The sequence below is a fragment of the Pecten maximus genome, chromosome 5 (assembly GCF_902652985.1).
Source record: "Pecten maximus chromosome 5, xPecMax1.1, whole genome shotgun sequence".
Taxonomy (NCBI): domain Eukaryota; kingdom Metazoa; phylum Mollusca; class Bivalvia; order Pectinida; family Pectinidae; genus Pecten; species Pecten maximus.
The window spans coordinates 39,307,733-39,321,821 of NC_047019.1; the positions used below are offsets into that span (position 1 = coordinate 39,307,733).

At 35.7% G+C, this 14,089-nt stretch overlaps 1 protein-coding gene across 1 annotated transcript in view; it reads left to right on the forward strand.

The window, feature by feature from the left end:
- LOC117327998 (splicing factor 3A subunit 3-like) overlaps positions 1-13,068 on the forward strand; it is a 36,151-nt gene extending 23,083 nt beyond the window's left edge. The window contains exons 10-17 of the mRNA XM_033885291.1: positions 1,141-1,209; positions 3,118-3,185; positions 5,464-5,574; positions 7,098-7,329; positions 7,751-7,861; positions 8,006-8,096; positions 11,489-11,544; positions 12,021-13,068. Of these exons, the coding sequence (XP_033741182.1) occupies positions 1,141-1,209; positions 3,118-3,185; positions 5,464-5,574; positions 7,098-7,329; positions 7,751-7,861; positions 8,006-8,096; positions 11,489-11,544; positions 12,021-12,098 (816 nt within the window). The 3' untranslated portion in view covers positions 12,099-13,068. The remainder of the gene's footprint in view (positions 1-1,140; positions 1,210-3,117; positions 3,186-5,463; positions 5,575-7,097; positions 7,330-7,750; positions 7,862-8,005; positions 8,097-11,488; positions 11,545-12,020) is intronic.
- The last annotated feature ends 1,021 nt before the right edge of the window (positions 13,069-14,089 follow it).

Here is a 14,089-nt window from a genome sequence, read left to right on the forward strand (position 1 = left end):
AGGCCCAGGGACTTGATATTGGGCCTGTAGCATGCTGGGGTGAAGGGCTACAAAGTTTGTTCAAATAAATGACCTTGACCTTCATTCAAGGTCACATGGTTCAAATAGGCTATAATCTTCAAACGACTTCTTCTCAATAACCAAGAGGCCCAAGGACTTGATATTGGGCCTGTAGCATGCTGGGGTGAAGGGCTACCAATTTTGTTCAAATAAATGACCTTGACCTACATTCAAAGTAACAGGGTTGAAATCGGCTTAAATCTGTAAACAATAATTCTGCGATAGCCAAGAGCCTCCAAGACCTGATATTAGGCCAATAGAATGCTGGAATGAAGGACTAGAAAATTTTTAATATGAATAAAACTAGCTTACAATGATATTTGAATAAAGAGGTAATCAACATAGTATCTTTAGAAATGACCTCAATCAACTTCAAAGTTGCTGTAGAGCCAGGTGAGCGATACAGGCCCATTGGGCCTCTTGTACAGTGTAGATTGCTATTAGGATATTTTGGTGTGTTATACAGTGTAGATTGCTATTAGGATATGTTGGTGTGTTATACAGTGTAGATTGCTATTAGGATATTTTGGTGTGTTATACAGTGTAGATTGCTATTAGGATATTTTGGTGTGTTATACAGTGTAGATTGCTATTAGGATATTTTGGTGTGTTATACAGTGTAGATTGCTATTAGGATATGTTGGTGTTATACAGTGTAGATTGCTATTAGGATATTTTGGTGTGTTATACAGTGTAGATTGCTATTAGGATATTTTGGTGTGTTATACAGTGTAGATTGCTATTAGGATATTTTGGTGTGTTATACAGTGTAGATTGCTATTAGGATATTTTGGTGTGTTATACAGTGTAGATTGCTATTAGGATATGTTGGTGTGTTATACAGTGTAGATTGCTATTAGGATATTTTGGTGTGTTATACAGTGTAGATTGCTATTAGGATATTTTGGTGTGTTATACAGTGTAGATTGCTATTGCAATATTCTATTTTCATTGAAATGAATCATTTCCCTGTTGTCCTTTGTTATTAAGCATATTTTTTGGATTATCTTGTTTAGTAACCAAAATCCAATTTTTGATAATTTCATGTACTGATATATGTAAACTTGTCTCCCTTTACAGAAAGAGGCAACAGGTGCATTGGCCCACACAGGTGCCCATTTAGATCTATCTGCCTTCTCTTCCTGGGAGGTGAGTGGAGTATTGTTAAATATGTGTAACACAATGTAATAATACAATATAACACGATGTTATAACAATGTAATAACCCAGTGTAACACCATGTAATAACCCAGTGTAACACAATGTAATAACACGATGTTATAACACAATGTAATAACCCAATGTAACACAATGTAATAACCCAGTGTAACACAATGTAATAACACAATGTAATAACACAATGTTATAACACAATTTAATAACACGATGTTATAACACAATGTAATAACCCAGTGTAACACAATGTAATAACCCAGTGTAACACAATGTAATAACAAAATGTAACACAATGTAATAACACAATGTAATAACACAAGTGTAACACAATGTAATAACCCAGTGTAACACAATGTAATAACAAAATGTAACACATTGTAACACAAGTGTAATAACCCAGTGTAACACCATGTAATAACAAAATGTAACACAATGTAATAACACAATGTAATAACACAATGTAATAACCCAGTGTAACACAATGTAATAACAAAACGTAACACAATGTAATAACACAATGTAATAACCCAGTGTAACACAATGTAATAACAAAATGTAACACAATGTAAAAACACAATGTAATAACACAATGTAATAACCCAGTGTAACACAATGTAATAACAAAATGTAATAACACAATGTAATAACAAAATGTAATAACCCAGTGTAACACAATGTAATAACCCAGTGTAACACCATGTAATAACCCAGTGTAACACAATGTAATAACAAAATATAATAGCCCAGTGTAACACAATGTAATAACCCAGTGTAACACAATGTAATAACCCAGTGTAACAAAATGTAATAACACAATGTTATAACACAATGTAATAACACGATGTTATAACATAATGTAATAACCCAGTGTAACACAATGTTATAACACAATGTAATAACCCAGTGTAACACAATGTAATAACAAAATGTAACACAATGTAATAACCCAGTGGAACACAATGTAATAACCCAGTGTAACACAATGTAATAACCCAGTGTAACAAAATGTAATAACACAATGTTATAACACAATGTAATAACACGATGTTATAACATAATGTAATAACCCAGTGTAACATAATGTTATAACACAATGTAATAACCCAGTGTAACACAATGTAATAACCTAGTGTAACACAATGTAATAACCCAGTGTAACACAATGTAATAACCCAGTGTAACACAATGTAATAACCCAGTGTAACACTATGTAATAACCCAGTGTAACACAATGCAATAACAAAATGTAATAACCCAGTGTAACACAATGTAATAACCCAGTGTAACGCCATGTAATAACCCAGTGTAACAAAATGTAATAACACAATGTAATAACACAATGTTATAACACAATGTAATAACACGATGTTATACACAATGTAATAACCCAGTGTAACACAATGTTATAACACAATGTAATAACCCAGTGTAACACAATGTAATAACCCAGTGTAACACAATGTAATAACCCAGTGTAACACAATGTAATAACCCAGTGTAATACAATGTAATAACAAAATGTAACACAGTGTAACACAATGTAATAACACAATGTAACACAATGTAATAACAAAATGTAACACAATGTAATAACACAATGTAATAACACAGTCTATCACAATGTAACATGTTACATGGGTAAGAGCAATATAAGTAAAGGACTGTAACAAAAGATCTCATACTGTATTTATTTTCAAAATGTTCACATATGATTTAAATACTCAGAAACTGAGTGTACTGTTATCAAAATGACTGACTTCAATTTCTTATTGGTAATTCAGCGGTAGAATTATTTTACAATTGTTCAACATTTCCATGGTTTAAAAATATAAGAAAAAGTTAACGAGTTTGCAAATTAATGACTATATTTTGTTTTTGAAGGAATTGGCGTCCCTGGGATTGGACAGATTAAAGAGTGCCCTGATGGCGTTGGGGGTCAAGTGTGGCGGGTAGAGTATTTCATTTCTGTGTACCTTATTACAGCCAGGACCCAAACCAATCCTTCTCAGAATTAATCGCCTCTTGATACCAAACAGCCATGTGTGGGGAAAATAACTTCCTACACCAACCCCTCTGAATTCTGTGTATCAAACTGATTTTGTGCTCAGAATGTTAAAAAATATTTATAAATCTATAGATGAATCTATATATAAATCTCTATCTATAAATTCTATATGTCGGTGAACTTGAAAGCAACACATGTGAAAATTTATTTGACTGATGTTTTAATTTGTATATGTAATGTTCGAAACAGGAACTATATCGGGAACATCACTGGTCAGCTTAATTCACTTCTGCAAACTGTACCCTCCCTTAACTGACCAGATGTTCATGTCCCTTGCAATTTTCTCAATAACATTATTAATTTCATATTAAGATTGTCAATGTTGTAGATACATGAACCATGTCATTTAGAAAATCTGTGTGACAGCAATCTGAATGATGTAGAATTTGTATTTAATTAAAAAATTGCTTCATTAGAGTACACTGTACTCTAAATATCGGAGATACTTATACTGGTACAGCTGTATATCTAAAATATTTCTCTTAATAGAGAACGACTTTACAAGTGTCCAAAATAGTTATCAAAAAGAGTAAGAATTAAAAACAATAACTGTTCACACGTTCTCACAAATAAGAAATGAATGGGGATTCAATACTACTGTTGCGTTTCTGCTAACCGTTTATTTCTTCTGACACCACATCGTTACGTTAATCGATGAAATTCAAAACAAAACATACACAGGTATATAAAATTCCTTCAGTTTTATTAAGATATGACTTTCATTCAAAGTACTTGCCAACCAAGATACTATATCAAATTCCAATCCAATATATACTCCAGGAGTAGAACGTATAAATTCACAAATAATTCACAAAGTAAATAAGAAAGCCTGAAGTTGAATAAATTCCAGCAGTATCTAAATAAAATCCACTCCAATTCCTTTTAGAAGTAACCAAGATGAAGAAAATAATTGCACAATAAAAGGTTCTGTAAAGTTCCTAATTACATATCACTAAACTAGACTCAAAAATATAAACTAAACTAATCTACACATTTCTATACACTCTATCTAAAATAAGCACATAACAATCCAATGTCTCTCAATTAATAAGACCTACGTACATGAATGTATATACTCTAAGCACTAACTCTAATAACTCTCTAAAACTAACTCCTTTGTTCCAGACTCGCTCTGAAAACTCCTCTAACCACTCGATGTCGAAAAGAAAAAAAAAACCTACTCTAAGTTAACAGACCTTTATATATGGCCAGCAAACTATTCTTGACCAGTGACATCACTTACTTAACCCCACTACCTACACAGTAGATGCTGAACTTAAACACCAACACAGTCTAATCAAAGAATGACATCATGGTCAAGTTCTATATATACAACCTCTAGGAACCGACTATAAACAGATCATAACCTCATACTTATTTATACCACAGCATGGGAAGCTATTTTAAGGCAGTCCACCCAATGACCACATACCTATTTAAACCAGAGCTGAGAATCTATTTCAATGCAACCCCCTGGATGATCGCATACCTATTTATAAACCAGTCCTCGAGAGGCTATGCATATACCAGTCCTGGAGACTGACCACGGGTCTATTTATAAACCACCCATACAGACCTAACCCAGCCTCTGATAATATATACACACCAGCCTCTGAGAGTGACCACCAAGGTACAATATATCATCCCCAGAAGGAACTGACAACTATTCACATCTAACATACTTAAGACCTAATAATTACACCACAGGCTTAAACAACCTCCACTGGTGTTAACTCTATCAATTACTAATTAAAACCTTATCTCTGACCTTCACAGTCGCCAAGGCCATTTAGAGGCCACTTCCATACTACCACTAAACTGACCATCTACAATTAACCTCTTACTTGTTACTCACCTTAAAAATTGGAAACAAAGTAAAATCCAAATAAATGAAAATGAGAACCTCGCACTACTGTATAACCTTTTTTTTTCATTTTACAAAGATGTTATTTAATTACATGTAACTCCGTGGGTATTGGGCAGGAGGCTAATGCCTTTATAAACCCTCTCCCTAGATTATATCTTGTTCTGGTCATTAACAAATATTGGTATCTCCTGGAAATTATTTCTGTGATTTAATTTAGTATTTATTAGAAAATTGGCCTATTGATTTTATTTACAATTCCTTCAAAGTAGTAAAATAAGTGATTTTTCTTTTGTAGTACTTTAGAGGAACGAGCTATACGATTATTTAGCACAAAAGGCAAGAACTTAGAAGATCTGGACCCAGCATTGTTTGCAAAATCTAAACCTGGTCGGGCAGGCAAAAGTCGGTAAGATTTCCCAGAAGATTATGTAACTTTCTATACTTGTAAGTCCTAATATTTCTCTTTTTACAGAAGCCTAGGTAACCTTGACCTAGTTTGACCACTTGTTATATATAGATCTGTCGGTAACCTAATTGTGTGAATCTCTAGCTTGATCAGAACAGTCGTTTGATTTCTGATCTACAGTCAAACCTGTCTATAGCGACCGCCCAAGGGGAGGCAGAAAAACGGTCACTATAGACAGGTTGCCTTTATAGACAGGTCAAAATTATTGCACCAACCAATTTACTTAAAACTGCCATAAATAAATTGTCATTGAACAGGGCATTCAGAAGACCAGTCAGAAGTTAAATAAATGCATAAACTTTATAAATCTGAAGGGTTTAATATTTAATGATTTGTGGACCCACACACAAAATATAACTCAAAATGGTCTTATAGATTTTTTTTTTTTTAATTTTGTTCTGAAATAATGCTATATGTATCTATCAAATTATCTCCCTTTCTTTCATAAATAAAGAAAAAGAATACACAATAATTAATTAATTAATTATATTTGTGTTCCTACTAATTATTTCATGTTATAGTCTTACTTCTTAAAACCAAAATATTTTTTTCTGACCCAAATTTTTATTTTTATTAGTATTGACTAATTAAAGATGGCGGCAGTACAAACGCTAGTATCGACAGCTACGATTAAGAAAGGCAATATTGGCTTTCATGTGAGTAAATCTTGTTGACAGATTTGACCAGTGTTTGTTATTGAAGTGGTGTATCCTAGTTGTAATCACAAAATTAACTGTCCGTGTCAAATGAAGCCACCTATGCACAGTTGTAATGTAATACCGACACGCATGGTGACCCGACTCCCCTCTTACCGAGCCCCAGGCCAGGGCAGCTACAGTAATTATAGGCTAATAGGTGGTAGGGGTCTTTTGTTTATATACTCAGGCCAGGGTTGTGGTGCTCCTTTGTTTGTATAATCAAGCCAGGGTCGATGTGTCTGAATTTTCCGGGGATTTTATGAGGGATGACTGCCGAGAGCAGAAAATGGCTGACAGAAATCGGTCGCTATAGAAAACAAATTAGCGACCGCCGTTCCGAAATCACCGGTCGTTAGCCACATTAGACAGGTAGTCGCTATACAGAGGGTCGTTATATAGTAAAATCTCACGGGGAATCTTAAAACCGGTCGTTATAGACAGGCAGTCGTTATATACAGGGGGTCGTTAGAGCAGGTTTGACTGTATTTTCAAACTAGCCGGAATAGATGTCATTGAATGATTTTACAATTTTTGTTTCCAAATCTATGGCTTTGTACAGTCATGTATTTGTATCAGCTACTACTATGAGCAGTAACTAATAATTAACATAATGTGCATGTATTTTGTAGCATTTTTGATTTTTTTTTTCTTCTAAATCTTGCAAAATTCACATTTGATATCAATTTCCATCCTATTTGAAACCTTTGTTTGATCTTTCTTCCTAAGATGACGTGTTTACACTGATGTGATTATTATGTGTTGTAGAGATACAGAACGACAGAGGGAGATAGGGCACCTTGAGGGCCAGGTGTACAGGTTTGCAGAAATACTGGGTGAACAGAGGTCCTCAACTCGTGATAACGTTCAGAGAAAACAGGCACGGACTGGTGAGGAGAGAGAGGAGTCTGATGATGAACAGTATGCAGAGTCAGATTCAGATGATGATGATGATGTACCATACAACCCAAAGAATCTGCCACTTGGTTGGGATGGAAAGGTTTGTGTTGTGTATAATGATGTGTATAATTATGTTAACTAAATAGTGGATACCACGAAGCTACCACTGCCGACATGATAATATAAAAAACTTTTTGATTTGCATACCTCTAAATAGAAGTTATAGATCAAAGTTAAAGACCACATTTCTACATTTCTTTTTGAACAAACTGTAAACAATTCTGATACCAGTTACTTCAATAAATGGTATTAGAGATGTTTACAGTTTGTTAAAATGCAGTTTGTCTTTCCTCTGTAAATGAGAGAACAATACTTTGATACTGTTTTTTATGAATTGAATCAACACAGGTTTGTTTGTCATTCCATTGTGTTTCAGTTCCAATGTAACCACTTATTCCTAACATTTTAAAGTATTTTGATATTGATCTTGATTAATTTTTTGCATTGGTTTTATTTCACAGCCAATCCCATACTGGTTGTACAAGTTACATGGCCTAAACATCAGCTATACCTGTGAGATATGTGGAAACTTCACATACAAGGGACCTAAGGCATTCCAGCGACATTTTGCTGTATGTATTCTCTAGCATTGATTTAAATTTGGTTCATTATTCATCCATATAATGGATATCTTTATGTAGAAACTTGGAAAAAATGTTTTCATGGTTGCTTTTTGGAATAATCCTATATGAACGTTATGGTTTTTTGATTGACAGGAATGGCGACATGCTCATGGAATGAGGTGTCTTGGGATCCCAAACACTGCTCACTTTGCCAACGTCACACTGATAGAGGATGCCCTAGCTTGTAAGTTAAGGCTGTAACAATAACGGTCATACTGGTCATACTACTGGTCATACTGGTCATACTACAAGTCATACTGGTCATACTACTGGTCATACTGGTCATACTGGTCATACTACTGGTCATACTGGTCATACTACTAGTCATACTACTGGTCATACTACTGGTTATACTAGTCATACTGGTCATACTGGTCATACTACTAGTCATACTACTGGTCATACTAGTCATACTGGTCATACTGGTCATACTAGTCATACTGGTCATACTGGTCATACTAGTCATACTAGTCATACTGGTCATACTACTGGTCATACTGGTCATACTGGTCATACTACTGGTCATACTACTGGTCATACTAGTCATACTGGTCATACTGGTCATACTACTAGTCATACTGCTGGTTATACTAGTCATACTGGTCATACTGGTCATACTGGTCATACTACTAGTCATACTGGTCATACTGGTCATACTACTAGTCATACTACTGGTCATACTAGTCATACTGGTCATACTGGTCATACTGGTCATACTAGTCATACTGGTCATACTAGTCATACTGGTCATACTGGTCATACTAGTCATACTGGTCATACTACTGGTCATACTGGTCATACTGGTCATACTAGTCATACTGGTCATACTACTGGTCATACTGGTCATACTGGTCATACTACTGGTCATACTAGTCATACTGGTCATACTGGTCATACTAGTCATACTGGTCATACTAGTCATACTGGTTATACTACAGGTCATACTGGTCATACTGGTCATACTGGTCATACTAGTCATACTGGTCATACTGGTCATACTGGTTATACTACAGGTCATACTGGTCATACTACAGGTCATACTGGTCATACTACTGGTCATACTGGTCATACTACAGGTCATACTACTGGTCATACTACTGGTCATACTGGTCATACTACAGGTCATACTACTGGTCATACTACAGGTCATACTGGTCATACTACTGGTCATACTACTGGTCATACTGGTCATACTGGTCATACTACTGGTCATACTGGTCATACTACTAGTCATACTACTGGTCATACTAGTCATACTGGTCATACTGGTCATACTAGTCATACTGGTCATACTACTGGTCATACTGGTCATACTGGTCATACTACTAGTCATACTACTGGTCATACTACTGGTCATACTACTGGTCATACTACTGGTCATACTACAGGTCATACTGGTCATACTACAGGTCATACTGGTCATACTACTGGTCATACTACAGGTCATACTACTGGTCATACTGGTCATACTACTGGTCATACTGGTCATACTACTGGTCATACTGGTCATACTACTGGTCATACTGGTCATACTACTGGTCATACTACTGGTCATACTACAGGTCATACTACTGGTCATACTGGTCATACTGGTTATACTACTGGTCATACTGGTCATACTGGTCATACTACTGGTCATACTACTGGTCATACTACAGGTCATACTACAGGTCATACTGGTCATACTACTAGTCATACTGGTCATACTGGTTATACTACAGGTCATACTGGTCATACTACTGGTCATACTACTGGTCATACTGGTCATACTACTGGTTATACTGGTCATACTACTGGTCATACTGGTTATACTACAGGTCATACTGGTCATACTACTGGTCATACTGGTCATACTACTGGTCATACTGGTCATACTACTGGTCATACTACTGGTCATACTACAGGTCATACTGGTCATACTACTGGTCATACTGGTTATACTACAGGTCATACTGGTCATACTACTGGTCATACTGGTCATACTGGTCATACTACAGGTCATACTGGTCATACTGGTCATACTACTGGTCATACTGGTCATACTGGTCATACTACAGGTCATACTGGTCATACTGGTCATACTGGTCATACTACAGGTCATACTACAGGTCATACTACAGGTCATACTGGTCATACTGGTCATACTACTGGTCATACTACTGGTCATACTGGTCATACTACAGGTCATACTGGTCATACTAGTCATACTGGTCATACTGGTCATACTGGTCATACTGGTCATACTACTGGTCATACTGGTCATACTGGTCATACTACTGGTCATACTACAGGTCATACTGGTCATACTGGTCATACTACTGGTCATACTACTGGTCATACTGGTCATACTACTGGTCATACTACAGGTCATACTACTGGTCATACTACTGGTCATACTGGTCATACTACTGGTCATACTACTGGTCATACTAGTCATACTGGTCATACTGGTCATACTACTGGTCATACTGGTCATACTACTGGTCATACTACAGGTCATACTACAGGTCATAGTACAGGTCATACTACTGGTCATGCTGGTCATACTACTGGTCATACTGGTTATACTGGTCATACTACTGGTCATACTACTGGTCATACTGGTCATACTACTGGTCATACTACAGGTCATACTACTGGTCATACTGGTCATACTACTGGTCATACTGGTAATACTACTGGTCATACTACAGATACTACTGGTCATACTGGTCATACTGGTCATACTACTGGTCATACTGGTCATACTACTGGTCATACTGGTCATACTACTGGTCATACTGGTCATACTACTGGTCATACTACAGGTCATACTGGTCATACTACAGGTCATACTACTGGTCATTCTGGTCATACTGGTCATACTACTGGTCATACTGGTCATACTACTGGTCATACTACAGATACTACTGGTTATACTGGTCATACTGGTCATACTACAGGTCATACTGGTCATACTACTGGTCATACTGGTCATACTGGTTATACTGGTCATACTACTGGTCATGCTGGTCATACTACTGGTCATACTACTGGTCATACTGGTCATACTACAAGTCATACTGGTCATACTACAAGTCATACTGGTCATACTGGTCATACTCTGTACTGTGGACAACTGGTATTCTCACTACACAACCTAAAAAATCCACATCTTTATAAGTTTAACATCTTCATAATTTCAACATCATCATCAGCTCACATCCTGAAAGCTAAGCTAGCGATTTCCTAACTTGTCGCTGTTGATTACTTACTAACTGTACATGGATATGTTATATGAATGCACATTTTTTGCTTTGAGTTACCTCCCTTAGGCTTTGCAAATTTCTTTTTCCTAACACTAAAATAAGATAAAGTGGTAAAATTTATCTGGAAAATGAAAGAAATTGGCAACATCTGTTACTGTACCTTACTTCGCTGAGCTTGGTAACATCTGTTACTGTACCTTACTTCGCTGAGCTTGGTAACATCTGTTACTGTACCTTACTTCGCTGAGCTTGGTAACATTTGATTGTACTCTACCTTACTTTGCTGACATTGTTTGCTTCATTTCATATTTGAAATGATATTTTTCAGTGTGGTCAAAAATCAAGTCTACCAAGGAAACAGACAGATGGAAGTCAGAAACAGAGGTTAGTTTCTTGAGATTATTTAATTTTTTGACCATCTTATCATTTGTATTATAACATATATTTTAATGGTTATTTGATGTATCTAATGTATCAAAGTTAATATTCAATTTTCTTATCAACGAGAACAAATTGTTTTTGATACACATCCTTTTGAAAATTGAGTTTGAGATTGGCTATTTTCCATAAATGCATAACCTAGATTGGACCTTATTTTTCTCCCCTACTCAAAAACTTTGTCGAACCGACAGTCCAACCTGACAGGTTCAGTATAGGTCAGTAGAACTAATGGCTATTTCTGTCACTTTGATAGGTTTGAAAAAAAATACCATAAAAAGTTTGATAAAGTAACTCCCTCAGTTCTTTACAATCTTACACAATCCATTACATGATCACCAAGATCAAATAGGAGTAGATCTTAAGTTTGAATAGGTTATAGATACCCGATTCAATGTTAAATTGTGAATTCTCTTTTACAGGAAGAATACGAAGATACAAGTGGGAATGTATTTAATAAGAAGACATATGAGGATTTAAAGAGACAAGGTTTATTATAGTTCTGTGGAGTACAGAGGATGTGGTTTGTTGGTCCAGATATTAAACTAGAATTGCCATCGATACAGAGGGAAACATTGGCTGTTATAAGCTGCTTACTGGAAATGACGTGTTGGTCGGGATACTGAAAAACCTACAAGTGTCATAAATACATAGGTAGGGATAGTCAGTTAAACTGTGTACCGCAGGACGAGTCTGGATACAGGCTCAAAACAAAAAGTCTCATTGATCAGGTTCTAATACTAGATTCAAGTGCAATTTTTCATTCATAATCAGAAGAAAATTAAACTGTGAATATTAATGAGGATGTTTCTCCATTTTTAGCAGGTTGTCAGGTTCATTGCACAGAATTCCATATTGCTGTTTCTTGGAAATATATTTTTGAGGTTGACAGCTCAAGATCATTTGTACGAGTAGATCAATGACAAGCAATTACTTCTCCCCTGACATCTCATATACATATGTAATGCCCTAGTGGTTTCGTTCCTTTAGGGATTGGGATGTCATACATTAAGTTAGAGCTTCAGGGTTATAGGGTCAAGGTCACAGTTACTATTTTTAGCACTTGACCAATATAACTTGAACGAGTTAAGTTTCAGGGTTGTAAGGTCAAGGTCATCAGTGAATGTTGAATCACGAAGGGATTTGTTGATTGCAATGTCTTGTTGCCATCTAAAATAGGATTAATGTGACTTCATTAACATATTTCATAATTTTGACAGGTAGTAATGATCTTACTGGTCCTTCATATACAAATGGTACAGACCTGTAAATTATAGAAGTCTCCCCTGTATTACCTGTGACAATTCTACTGACATCTAGCCACTACATCTGTTGTGGAGAAATACACATGTAATATAATTGTTTTAAATGTGAAATCATAATTCGATATATCACTATTCTTCATTCAGAATCGGTACTCGCACATCATGTACAAAATATTTTTCATTAATTAAATGACTATCAACATAACATTGCCTTCACGTTTTTGTGTTTATTAGGTCATCTGACCCGTCCGTCGTCGGGCACCGTTAAGACTTTTTCTTTCAAAACCCTACTCCTCCTTAACCCCAAAGTGGATTATTACCCAATTTAATGTGAAACATCATTGGGAAAGGGCAGTCATATTTTATATAGATGAGGCTGGTCGGATCCCTGGGGCCAGAGGGGCAGGGCCCCAAAAGGGTAACTTTGGTGAATTTTTGATTAAAAACTCTACTCCATCTTAATCCTTGGGTGGATTACAACCAAATTTGGTGTGAAACATCACTGGGTGAGGGCAATCATATTTCATATAAATGAGTCTAGTGTGACCCCTTTGGGCAGAGAGGCAAGGACCCAAAAGGGGAACTTGGTGAAAATTTTGTTTTGAAACGCTACTCCTTAATGGATTTCAACCAAATTTGGTTTGAAACATAATAGGTGGACAGCAATCATATTTTTTTTATAATTTCAACCATATTTAGTATGAAACATCATTGGGGAATGGCAATCCTGATTGATATAACTTGGCTGAAATTTTGCTCCAAGTTGCTGCTCCTCCTTTATCCAAAGTAGATAAAAGCCAAATTTGATCTGAAACATAACTGGCTGCGTATAGACAATTTATGGTAAGTTATGATAGGTTTTCATCTACGTGTCTTACGCTTCAGAAAGTCATAGCCCAATTAAATACTCTCCACAAACACATTTTGTGGGGGATAAAAAGGCAGGTTTTTAGCAAACCAGCTTGATATTTGATAGGTTTTCATTTACGTGTCTTAATTTCGTCTTTTGAATAATTTCTTCTGACTTGAAATCTTCCAATCTGAAGTTGATTTGTCATAGATAGTCGTGACATCTGTTCACAAGGTCATTTTCAGTCAGTTGAGGTGTAAAGCATTGTAATAAAAGACAAAAACATTCATCCTTTACTAGATATTTATTAAATTTTATAAATAACTTTTTAAGAATAACAAAAATCTTAAATGAAAATTGACACACTTTGTCATTA